Source organism: Ambystoma mexicanum, chromosome 5q (assembly GCF_040938575.1).
Source record: "Ambystoma mexicanum isolate Mex_15411 chromosome 5q, UKY_AmexF1_1, whole genome shotgun sequence".
NCBI classification, from domain to species: domain Eukaryota; kingdom Metazoa; phylum Chordata; class Amphibia; order Caudata; family Ambystomatidae; genus Ambystoma; species Ambystoma mexicanum.
In genome coordinates this window covers 685,126,509-685,139,970 of record NC_090933.1, presented here as the reverse complement: position 1 = coordinate 685,139,970, position 13,462 = coordinate 685,126,509, and the positions used below count along the sequence as shown (strand labels likewise).

The 13,462-nt window shown below is 44.3% G+C and overlaps 1 protein-coding gene across 2 annotated transcripts in view; it reads left to right on the top strand.

Annotated features, from left to right (window-relative positions):
- The window catches only part of COPS5 (COP9 signalosome subunit 5), a 404,773-nt gene that overhangs the window by 133,924 nt on the left and 257,387 nt on the right, over positions 1-13,462 (top strand). For both annotated transcript variants that reach the window (XM_069621144.1, XM_069621143.1), the window contains one exon: positions 5,531-5,659. In XM_069621144.1, coding sequence (XP_069477245.1) covers positions 5,531-5,659 — 129 coding nt within the window. The remainder of the gene's footprint in view (positions 1-5,530; positions 5,660-13,462) is intronic.

Here is a 13,462-nt window from a genome sequence, read left to right as displayed (position 1 = left end):
CCTTCACTGTGTTTCATAAGGACAGGGTTGTCCTTAGAGTTCGGCCTTCCTTTGTTCCGAAGGTGGTGTCGGAATTTCATTTAGGCCAGAAGGTTGTTCTTCCGGCGTTTTATCCTCCTGCACATCCTGGTAAGGAAGAGGAGAGGCTCCATAGGCTTGATCCTAGGAGAGCGTTAAGCTTTTATATTTCACGCATGTCCCGGGTCAGAGTGGACGATCAACTCTTCATTGGTCACGCTGGAAAGCGTTTGGGACAAGCTGTGACGAAACAGACTTTGTCTCGCTGGATTATTTTGGCTATCTCTGAGTGTTACCGCTTGGCGGGTAAGGACCCACCGGTCGGCTTGCGGGCTCATTCTACCAGGGGTATGGCTGCCTCTACTGCCCTACAGACGGTGTTCCTATTCGTAACATCTGTGATGCAGCCACCTGGGTTTCGGTACATACTTTTGTACGTCACTACTCCCTCGATTCCATCCGTGGGCGAGATTTCACCTTTGGTAATGCAGTCCTCTATTCTGCAATTTGATTGGGCATTCTAAAATTCTAAATTCTTTTCCCACCTCCTTGCATTGGTACTGCTTTGGAAGTCTGTCATAGATATGGAATACGTCGGAGGACCCAATCCCCTCGAAGAACAAGTTACTCTCTTACCTGGTAACGTTCTTTCGATGGGATGGTCCGACGACGTATTCCATATCGCTCCCTCCCTGCCTTCCCCGCTACAGAATTTCTTTTGCGTTTGCAGCTTACGTTTCCGCAAGGCTTTGTGTGTCAGACTGGGAGAAGACTGGTGCCACACGTTCTGGGAAAAAACTACAACTGAGGCTACGGGCGTCGTGCATCCTACTTATAACATCCAGTGCCGTCGGGGGAGGTCCTCGAGGGCGGCGTATCGACGTCATCGACGCAGACGCCGATGATTTTCCGAAGCAGCACAACTGTGTTGATTACATGCCATAGATATGGAATACGTCGTCGGACCATCCCATCGAAAGAACGTTACCAGGTAAGAGAGTAACTTGTTCTTCTCAATGCTGGGTAAACTGGGGTTTGGTCCGATGTTTGTATTATATAAGAACCCGGCTGCAATGGTAAGAACAAACATCACTCTTATCCCCCTTTGTATTGGATAGGGGCACCCATCAAGGCTGCCCTTTGTACCCTGTCATATTTGCACTTACGATAGAGGGCATGACGGCTAAGGTCAGATGCAAACACATGTGGAGGGGCATCCATATTAGGGGTGCTCCCCAACTTCTCTCAATAAACGCAGATGATCCGATGCTGTATATCAGATGTCCAGAGACTCATCTACCCCCAGTAATGTGTGAAATAAATACATTTTCCACGTACTCTGGCTACAAAATTAACCAGACCAAGTCAGAGATAATTCCACTGATGCCAACCACAGGGCAATCACAGGCTATGTTAGATTTTAGATGGTCCCCTACATCAGCGCGATACCTGGCAATATTAATGGCCACTGACAGACAGACCCTATACATTAATAACTATGAACCATATTTGCAACTCCTTGAACACAAACTTGCTGTCTGCGGTAAGCTTCCAATATCCATGTACGGACGAGTGGCATTGCTCAAAATGGTGGTGGTGCCCAAGTTGTTATACCTGTTCTACAGTATTCCCATATGGCCGAGCAAAGACTTTTTTCAGAGGTTACAGAAACTGGCTGTTAACTTTGTATAGGGTGGGAAGTCAGTTAGGCTCAAATGGCCCAGGATGTGCAAGAGATATGAAACGGGTGAATTGGCAGCCCCAGACTTCATGTTATATTTTCATGCAGCACAAGCACACTTTGCGAAGTAATGGGGGGGGGACACCGCTGAAAAACATGCACATGTACAGGCTGAGTAATTTGCAGTAGCCCCAGCTAACATCCAAGCGATGCCATTTGTAAAAAATAAGGGGAATATGAGGGATGTGAATCCAGTGAGCTCAGTATGAGCCTGGTCAGCACTATTTGCGAGGGTGGGATGTGTGAACCCCTATTGGCCGTTTACCCCCCTGGTGGCACTATCCCGATTTGGAACCCACATTTGATACGGCTTTGCAGCGCAAATGGGACCCGGGCAAGGAGATTAGGAGATTTATACCCGGAGGGCAGATTTGCCTCACTTGCAGTCGTGCACACTAAAGTGGGGCCGGGCCTCATCACTACGCTGCAATACTACCGTATGAAAGCAGCTTGTAAAAGGAAATGGCCATTGTTTCCCGAAGCCCCCCCCCCCCAATACATGAATTCTTGACTGCAGTTATGTCGCAGGAGGGATTTACGGGTACAATATCTAGACTATAAAGCAGTCGAAGAGCATGCCCCATCTGGGAACACTATGAAACAGAAATGGGAGTGGGATCTTGGCATCACTATAGAAGATGCCCAATGGACTAGATATTGCCAGCATACCACATCCATCTCGATTAACTCTAGGTTAATTCAATTTAAAATGCTGAATCATTTACATATATCCCCGAACAGGATCTCCAAGTTTGACCCTACTCATCAAGCAACCTGCCCCAAACGTAGTGCCCAAACTGCGAATTCCTTACATATGTATTGGGAGTGCCCCCTCCACCCACCCATCAAAGCCTTCTGGGAGGAAGTAGCTAGAGTTATATGTGACATTACTGGGCTGAATATCCCGGCTATCCCACATAAATATCTGCTGGGTGATATAGGTAAGGCTTCAGTTAAGATCCATACATTCATTGCTATCGCTGGGGCAGTGGCCAAGAGAAAAATATTGCGGTCCTGGAAATCGAAAGCAGCCCCCACGCGAAAAGCATGGCTACGGGACCTACTATATGCTCAGGACACAGAGGAACAATATGTTAACAGTGTGACGTCTACCTGCAGACCGAAAGACATTTGGGCTCCTTTGCGAACGTATCTCGGGGACAACCAAGAAGGTGGTGCCGGGGCCTCCCCATGAATGTCTGAATATAAGGCTATACTTATGGTTTATGTGTGGAAAAGATATTGCTATTTTACTATGTGACTGTACGGTTAACTCCCGAAGTGTTGTGTGATTGTGTTGCACCTGTCAGCAAAAAAAATAAAGGTTTTAAAAAAAGAAAGACTTGCAGGTTTCCCCGTCCAGTTTGGCAAAGGATTTGTCTTCAAGACCGTAACTTCCAAGTACAATTGTTAATTGCTGCATGCACAGATGTAGATCTTCGTGGAGTCACGAGTTTTTCTGCTGGGTGTTTGGTGGTGTTAATGGCCTTCTTGTATGGGAGTCGTGCAATCTCCAACACCCAGCCAGCTCCTGTTGTGAGCAGAGTGCGTAAAATCGGATCACTGTCCTCAAAATGCCAAATATCGGATCCCATCCTGGCTGCTACACGTTGCTTCTGGGGCATTTCTGGAATTCCATCAACAACGCTTTGCCTTAGTCTAGTAGTGAGTAATGGGTCCTACACTACTGTTGGGTCGGATTCCAGGATCTACTTTTTTTATGCTCTGCAGAAGACTCCATTCGTGTTGCGTTGTTTTCACCATGTTTGTCACGTGGAGGTAAGGATGCGGTGTACTGTAGGGGATGAAACGTCAGATTTTACATTGATCAGTAAGGTTGGTGCCCTTCACCAAGTACTGGGAGAAAATTCTCCATCTGTAATTGTGCTGAGGAGGAGCAGCACCGTTTCTGAGTCGTCGTTTTTACAGATGTACATATGTGGTTGGGAATAGTAGTTTTTGGGGTGGGGAAAGTATACAAAAAAAGGGAGGCTTTGGGAGGGGAAAAAATGTGTTTTAAATATTTTTATTTTATTTTTTAGATGTTTTGTGTTCGTTCAAAACTCATTCTTTGTTTTATAATTCTATATATTCGCATGTAACCGTTGGGGTTCAACTGATGTAGTGACCCCCAGATCTGAATTTGCTCACAATGTTTTCCTCCGAAGCCAGGAGGACTAATTGGATACCATCCTCTGAATGTGCTCACCTTTTACGTAGACGCCCACAGTGAATAAATGATACGCCCAAATTTGCGCATGATGAATTTAAATGGGGTTTATGGGTATGCATTTTTTTGTTTTGTTGTTCTGAAAACTCAAATGGCTCTAGATTTTATATGATTTTTTAATGGTAATTTATTATGCGCCGATACGCGCAACAAGCCAAGGGGGGTGGGGCGAGTGTGGAACAGTCCTACTAGGCCTTGTACATTCAGATCGTACAAGTGCAGGTTATTTATGTGGATCCTGTATTCAAACCTATGTTGCTCAGCGTGGTCTTGCTTCCAAGATCTGCGCGTTGCCACAGCATGCTAATCCATTTGGACATTTCCACCCAGTTCATGCCCCTTTGCCAAAAACACCTCCTTGTTGGAACTCTTAGAGCACGCTTTAATCAAACTTTGGGCTCGAAATGCCTGTCAGTGTTTCTCCAAAGGAGTCTTTTGAAAGTTAATAATTAGAGTTGTAAACCCCTTGCTGGTGTAATAAAAATGTCTTACAAGGTCTGCCTTCAGCCACTCGATTTATAAGCACTTTGTGTGTCCTTCACTGAAGTCCTGTTAAAAACAAGCTTTGGCAAAGCCAACAGTTTTGTCTTGTGTATAAGTATTGGGCAATTGCCAGGCACTGCTAGTAGATGCCCGGTACTCATCCCATTTTGCACCTGCTACTTTCAATGGGCAGTTCACTATGGCTGTGCTTGTGGAAGTGCCTTTCCCATGCCTACACAAAAGTCAAACTGTTAGCATTGCAAATGCTTGCTTAAATGCGTAACGTACCCATGCCATTTTTTGGATCTGTAAAGATAGCTAGAGACTGTGAGTTCGGGAGGGGGAGTGGGATGAGGAAGGGGGGGGGAAGGGTAAGGAGAGGAAATGAAGGAAGAGCGTGCTCTGAATACTCAGGCGCACTGATAGCTAGCTTTCAGAGTGATATTGCTTTTTGCCCTCTCACAACTTACTAACCCACCTCCCCTTCCTGCTCCTCCAACATAGCCAATACCACTACACCAGACCGTGGGCTAGCCTCATTACACATAAACAACCAAGAATCAATTCTGTGTCTACACCCACCATATCTGCGATGCTAGAAGCACACCTAGAGCGAACCACCCCACATAGTCCATAAAACGGTCAACAATGCAAGTACACAACAAGACCCCAGATTGTCTTACAGCTACGGCCACCCGCGCCTCTGGATCCCTTATGCACGCCAACCAGTGGACAAAACCACAACCCACCCAACATCACACAACTCCCTAACACCAACATAAACACTAGCACACACCTGAGGCACTGAATCTTACCCATACGGTTACAACACACAGGGCCTCTTGCACCAACTCCCACATGCAAAACAACACTCGGAAGCCAGTTTTCCTGGTTCTGAACCTATTCCCCCCCCCCTTAAATATTGCAACCCAGTATTAAACAGATAATCCAATTGTTTTAAAAATGATTTGTGCTGAATGCGATTGCAGTTCGTTAAGTGTCCAGGAGGTGGAAGCATTTGCTTATTAAACTTGGTCCGGTTTATTTTTCTCATGCAGGTCGGGCGGCTTGAGAACGCAATTGGCTGGTACCATAGCCACCCTGGTTACGGCTGCTGGCTTTCAGGGATTGATGTTAGTACACAAATGCTGAACCAACAGTTCCAGGAGCCTTTTGTCGCAGTGGTGGTAAGTATCTGCATGAGATTGGCACTATAATGCTTATCATACACTGGATCTGACTACTCGGAGACCTGACGAGAAGGATACTTGGATCTCTACAGCAGATCTCAAGTTACTTCAGTTTGTTGCGTATACTGACCTACATATCAAATAAATCAAACTGCTGCAAATACTACAGACAACCCAAGCTGTCCAATGTTGCATGTGAGCAGCCCATCCAGGCCAGATTTTGTCTTTTGTGGTGTGCTACCTAAAGGTCTGGAGAGAAAAATGGGTACTGTACAGGTATATCCGTACAAACCAACAAGGCACGGACATGGTTAATGGAAATGTATATCTGCTCCAAAATCGACATATATAATGAGGAAATTATCTGAGAATACAAACTGCTGTTGGACTGAACAGCCAGGGCTCGATGGAGGTGGTGTCCGGTGTGTCATGGGGCCACCTAGGTTTGGAATGCAATCTAAGCAATTTAGAACTCGTTAATTAATCTTCACTGTTGTGTAAGAGCAAAATGGCATGAGTTGAACAGTAAAGACCAGCAGAAAATCTCGAATCTTCATTCCTACAATGCAGTAGCTCTGGTTCTGCATGCTTTTCAGAAATGAATGGCCCCATGTGTCATATAACTTAATTCCTTAATTTACCCTAATTTATCAACATTACCAGCCTTCAAAATGTCTTTACTCAGAAAGTACTTTCATGTAGACTATTATGCACATCTACAACTTCCTCCACATCGCTATTGGAAAATGTCATAATTGGATTCCTAAAGTTTCTGGCAATGAGAGGCCATTGGCAGTGGCTTGTAACTCAGTACAATTGGGGTTGTCCTTAGTTCCCTATGAACAAATTAGATTGGATCTAGTCGATGGCAGTTATGTAAAGAAGTCTTTCGCAGGAATATAGTGGCAGCATTTATGCATGGCATGAACAGACCAGACCCACGGTTTTTATTTCTCTCTGCAGGTCACTAAAAGGTGCTAAAATTACTTGATATGATAATTGTTTTATTGACATTGGAAGGATTAAGCACCATGTCCTTCTTCATATCGTAATTTGTATCTGTGATGTAGAGTGCACACACACCCCAAGGCCCCACACACACTCCCTTTGCAGAAGGCTCTCAACCTACTAAGCTATGTTGCCATTATAGTCTTGCTTGTTAAGGTATGTGCTGGGGTCTTCAACATTTGGCTCTCCAGATGTTCTGAACTACAATTCTCAAAAGCCCAAGACTGCATAATCAAAGCTATGGGCTAATGGGGTTTTGTAGTCCCACCTAGCTGGAGAGCGGCAGTTTGCAGACATCTGATATGCTGTTGCATTTGTCTGAGCACAGTACACTAATCAGTGGCTTAATGATATTAAGAAGAATGGGTTTTTGAACAAAGCCTATCAACTTCAAAAATGGTTACTCATGGTAAATCGGTGCAGGTCACTGACCTTGATACGTACAGTTGTTTCCATTAATTGCATTGTTGTGTGGAGACAAATATTTCAATCTAGCTACTTTGCTGGATTGCCTTGTAATCATTTTACAGATACAATTTCTCTCTTCTGCCCTTTTGCTCTTTCTGTGGGTATCATATTTTCTTGTGTTGTCAGTGATGTACCATGTGGTTTGGTACTGTGCTTGGCAAGTCCGCTTTATTGAACACGTCGAACCACTATAGCCTTCCGAAGACTACTATGCAGGAAGCGTTGAGCAATGATGTAAAGCTAGAGATGGGAGGAGATATTAGGTCAGTGTATCAAAATGCCTCCGTACTATTACTGCCACACGTATCGGCTGTAAATGCACCTGATTACGAGTGGTGAGAACATGGTGTTAATCCCCTTTCATGGAGTTCCATCGCACTCCATTAGGAACTTACCACAGGTAGTAATGTCACGTGCAGTAGTCCCTCCAGTTTTTAAGGTAATGTGGACAAAATACCTCCAGCTGAGTCTTGGAGGGTAATACCTCAATTGTACCCCTAAACGTGTAGTATGGTGGCAAGTGGTGTGAATTCTAGTACTGCCACTTTAACGCACCACCTCAAGTCCCACATAGTCCACTGCCTGAACTACAAATTGGAGAACCAGGAAACCATCCCATCTTATCTACTTAACCAAAGAATCTCTATATTAGTGAAGCTACTTAACATCGTTGTGCCTTAGTTGCCTTATCTGATAAAATCGTTGTCATGAAGTGATTCTTTTAGGTGTGCACTAGAGACTCGTGCATGACAACACACTGCCTTGTTGCAATTTATAGAATAATAATGACCACTTACATAGTGCATTCCACCACACTCGTGGCTACATCAATTCGGTATCCAGTGGCACACGCACTTTAATCTGGGAATTACTTTGAGTAATTATGTGAAGGTGCTGCCATCTAATGGTGTCCTAGCAACGTATAGAAAAGGCCAATAATTGCAAGGTCTAACCTAGGATACACTCCATCTGGAACAAAAGGTTTCAATACAATTAAAATGCTTTTGAAAATTCAAGTCTATGCATTTTTTAGATCCATAAATTATGCAATTCTTGTTCAAGGGCATTCCGATAATGCACACCATGTTTTGGTCATCTAAATGACCATTTTAAGAAGCAATGAACCTTAAACATAACAAAAAATGTCTGAGTAACCTGAAAAAAGTTAACGAACAAGAATCGGCATGCCACCGAATATGCCTATTAATTGGCTACAAGCGACCCACGCCCGAAATATCGAACCCCTTAGATCAGAACTCCTCCCAAACACTACTCTCCGCATATCAGTATGCTTCCACTTTGCTCTACACCATCGCACAGAGTGCAGCTACACCGCTCGATCAATTCGGCCTAGCTGCTCGCATACGAACCTCATCATTCTAATAAAACACAGTTATACCCCATAACAAACCGGCCTAGCTGCTCACATAAGCATCTTTCAGACCTAACGCAGCCAGAACCCAGTCTGGATATCCACCCGCCAGACTGCACACATTCAACTGATCTCAAAACCACCACACCTAATGCTAGAATGCAGCTACCATTAGGAAATTACATTAGCTGCACGCATAACTGGTGCACCCTATGACACCTTACACTCTCAACTGACCTGGACTATGGTGCCTGAGGGCGTTCAACCTACCAGGGCTTTGAGGTCATACCAATGATGTATAGAGCGCTATATGAATGCCAAATAATAGAACATGCTGAAATACTTGCCCTAAGGTAGGAATCGCCGCCCTTAATCTTGCTACTCAATGGAGCGACCGGTAGAGCCATCTGACTGCACATGCAAGTGGAAAATGCTGGACATCACAATTGGTGGTACATTTCCTCGTGGACAAAACACAGAAAAAACCTAGTTTGGGTGGGGGGGGTGTGGGTGGACTTTAAAATGGTGTACTTTTAAATAGCGTTTTTCCATATTTATTGAGCACACTATGGACACCATATAAAATGGAGTTTGGATGGATATCTAGTCATTTTATTGCAAACAAAACAGTGCCCCTCGTCCTCCAGCCCCACTTTGTTCCACCCTTTTAAAGCCACCTCAACCCCATCCCGACCCATTTTAACCCCTTGCCCCACTACCCTTTTAAACTTTATGGTGTTATTGTCCACTCTGTTATGTACCACTCTGTTTTGTTTCTGATAAAATTACTGGATACCCATCCAGACTCCATTTTATATGGTGTCCATAGTGTGCTCAATAAATATGGAAAAAGACTACTTTAAAGATGGAGAGAAAAAAGACTGAATGACAAAAATAAAAAAATCTTGTTACAGGAAAAAGACTGAGAGCAAAAAAATAGTAAAAACTTTGGGGCAGTGAATTTAGAATTCTATGAACATATATAGAGAAGACTTTGTGGACAATCCAAATGGAAAGGTGACCATGTGAATAATGGACACACAAGGGCAAAATTATCAAAGCAAATGGCAAAACCTCCACATTTGTTGTTTTGGAAAGGTACATTGTTGATGTCCTAGGCATATGGTCAGGTGATGGACCTCCATTAGAATGTTTTGTCCATATTATGGACTCTATCCATCCTACAATTTAATTCTGTTTAGACATTGGTACAACCTCTCCCAATTTTCTAGACATAAACATCACTATTACTGAACAAAGGTTTACCATCAGCATCTTTCGAAAACGGGAATCTTAACACGATACGGAATTATCCCAAAGGTGTAAAGATTACTTTTTGGTGGATACCAATTGGCTAAAAGCCATCTTATAAATCCCAATTTCTTGAACAGTAACAGGATAACTCATTGGCGACACTACAGACCAAACATCATTACTCAACTGTTACGATTGCATCCCAGTGGCAAACTACCCGATTTGAACTTGCTTTCAAAATATTAATGCCACTTTCAAAATATTCACACCACAGTAAACAGATATGTAATATTAAACTGCCCAATCCGAACATTAATAATTACATTTATGTTTTTGAATTTCAAAAGCATTTACATTTTATTGTAGCCTTTGGTGCCAGATTGAGCGCATTGCATGACGGAATCCTATGTCAGCCTTGTCTACATCTATTTTGAGCCAGAATTCTCTCATTGAAGTGACATCATTGTTACTCCAATGCTAATAATGTTGGCGTAGGATGGTGTGGGTGGTGGGTTGGCAGTGAATAGTGGTAATTTTGTGTATGAGGCATGCAAAGATGGGATTAAGACTGAGATGCAGCCTACAAATGTATAGCACTACAAAAAGATACAAAGACATAGCAGTCACAGCAATATAGCTATTGTTTCTATTAAAAGTACTTCATAGGGGGCGTGGCTTGACGCTGAGGCTGATGGACGCCTGATTGCACTCCTCCTGCCTGCAACACCCTTTCCTAAATGCCAGCTGTTAGGCAAGATTGTATGGAGTATCCTTTGGGCGGACTACAACAACCCTGACCTGCTGGCAATAGGAACCCAACCTTTGGTATAAGTCTGTACTACACAGGTTGGTAGCGTGATGAGCAGTCAGGCTTTTCTCAAGAGGGGTCAATGTGAGCAGTAGGGGAGTTGCACAGAGATTCACAGTGACAAGTATTCAAATAAACTCTTACGCGTAAGGTTTCTTGATTAAACAATTATTAATTTAACAGTCAGTTTGAGTAAGCCTTCTTCAGAAGGGGCAATATAATAGTAACCCACAAATACACTCCAGAATACACTCTTAGTTTCTCTAAATCGGTGAATAACCATTTGGGATGGCACACAGACAATTCCTACACCCTCAGGTGACTTAAATAGCTAGGACACTGTGGACATTAATATATCACTGCTGCATTTAGAGTAATACTTGGGGGGGGGGGGGGGTAGGGGGTGGGGGGTATGTTGAAGAAAAAGGTTATTAGAATAAAACAAGAGATTTTGCAAATATTCTGAAGCAGCTTAGTACTTTTGGTAACCACAATGCAAAGTAAGTTAACCTCTTCCTGGAAGGAAGACCAAACATAAAGTCGGAGGGAAGAAGTCTCATTCAGGGAGCCAGGACAGACCAAAGGTAATTAGACACAAATCTAGGTGAGCTGAAGCAATTCTTGCAGGTAGGTAAAATTCTTGCACAGTGGTCTAGAAGTCTTTGTAGGATAGAAGAAATCAAAGTAGGGCCACAAGCTGATTAGGCTTGTGAGGTAAAGAAGCTGATAGCAACTCTACAGAAGCAACCAAGACAAGTCTCCACTGAGAACAAGTGAGGCTACACAACAAGAGACACGTTCTCTTAGACTGTACGGTTCCTTTGGTTAGAAGAAATGGTTCCAGCTGGCTTCTGTTCCTGTGCAGCTCTGCAGATCCTGTGTTCCTGGACTTCAGTCGTGGGGACAAGAGGGAGGACGCCTGTAGGACTCCTGCACTGCCACGGGACGGTCGGCGACAGAAAAGGACCACCTTCTATTCAGTGGCACTTCGCAGTTTCAGCTCCTCGCGTCCCAGCAAATAGCACCACTGTGGACTCTTGGCTGTTAAGATGGGCTTTCCTTGCGTCTGGGGTCAAGCACTCTGAGGTGGCTCAGGCTCGGTCAATCCTGCTTCCTGGGAGTTCGGAGGATCTTCCTGGAGCTCTTGGCCAACTTAAAAGCAACACTCGCAATCTGGTGTTCCTCTCCCTGGCTGTTCGGTTCCAGCAGAAACTGCAGTGGAAATACAACCCCCTTCAAGAGGATGTCCAGGTGGCTTACTTTGGAGTTGATTTGGTCCCACCAACTCAAGGGGAGAAGTCGTCCTTGCAGGGCTTCTCTAGTCGATGCGAATTCTGAGCTTCAGCAAAGCAGCAGGGCTTCCCCGGGCAAACCAATGGTCCAGGAGTTGCAGCAGGTGTCTCTTCCATGTTATTCTTGGGATTCCTTCGTCCAGTGGTCGACTCTGCATTCCAAGACAAAAAGCCTCGCCTTTTATGCAGGTTTTTCCCATTCATTCCAGCCTAGCTGCCAGTCAAACAGCAGGGTGGCTGTCCATGCCAGACAGACAGCTGGACAATCACCTTTGGGTGCATTCCTGTAACAGGGAGATTAAGCACAGAGAGTTTCGGGCACCTCCCTCGCTTCCTGCTCCAGCCAGACATACTGGAGCCAGAGGCGGGCTTCACTCGTGAATCCTGCCAAAGACAAAATGAACAAAGGGACCAAACCTGTTTTGGCGCGCAGGGTAAATCTCAAGAAGAACCTTTCCACAAAGAAATGGCGAAAAAAGACCGGGCCATTGTGACAAAAATGACACCTTTGGGTTCTTTACTGCCGCTGTGAAAGGAGCCCGCGTTAAAAGCACACCACAGTAGTTAAAAGTAAACCACTGCCACCAGCCATTAATTGAGGAAAGGGTAACATACAAATGTCACATGAGAAACTAGACAAAAGGGATACGAAGTAACCCCTCCAGCACCCTCTTGTAAGATAGTGTGTGTGCTGGGCTTAGAAAGTTAGTAAGTAAAGTCAATTTCACTTCACTGCTGTTGGAAACAGTAGTTTATCCAAGAGAAGTTATTTAAACATTTGGGGAAATCTATCTGAAAGACTTCCCTGTGCCACTGCACTGAAGGTGCTGTGTGGTACAATGTAAAATATGATGCCTATGGAGTTTTTTCAGACTCCACAATCAAAAGAAAACCGTGCTAAAGTACATGAGTGGGGAAAAAGGGTCTTGCTGTCTCCAGGTAAAAAAAATAAAGTCCTCAAAATCCAGCAAAGGTGCTGGGTCTCTAACCTAGAGAGGAATTGGCACATTTGAGAATTCTTCCATACACCAGCGGCGTCTCATTCACTATCTACAGAAATATTTCTTACCTGGTGGTTGTCTTTCTTCTTGGGCGTCGTGCAGTGCCACGTCCTTGGCATTGCTGGCCCACACTCTGATATAAAGCTCTGCATCGACAGCCATCTATCCGCAGAGCCGACACACCTGAGGAGAAACTCAGCAGGCCTCGCCAGATAACACTGGAAGTCTCCGGAGTCGGGCCCCTCGCCAGCGCAATCTGCTGGGCAAAAAACAATAAGCACCAAATAAAGTGGAAAAGGAACCAAATAAAGCGCAAAAGAAGGCTAATTTCTGTCTGCAACAATTGCATTATACTGCTGCGAGTACTTCTAATATTCCTATCTCCTCATTTGGTTGTGGCTGCTCGTCATACTCCCAGCTTCATACTTCTGTAAACTTGACTGAAATATCACCTTCGCTATTGCTCACACCACCACCACAGTCCTTTTCTTGGCCAATAACATATAATCTCTGGAACAATACAACTGCCTACACTAAAAAATAAAACATCATGGCTTCGGGAAAAGGTGGGCAAAAGCTAGCACATGCTCACAATGA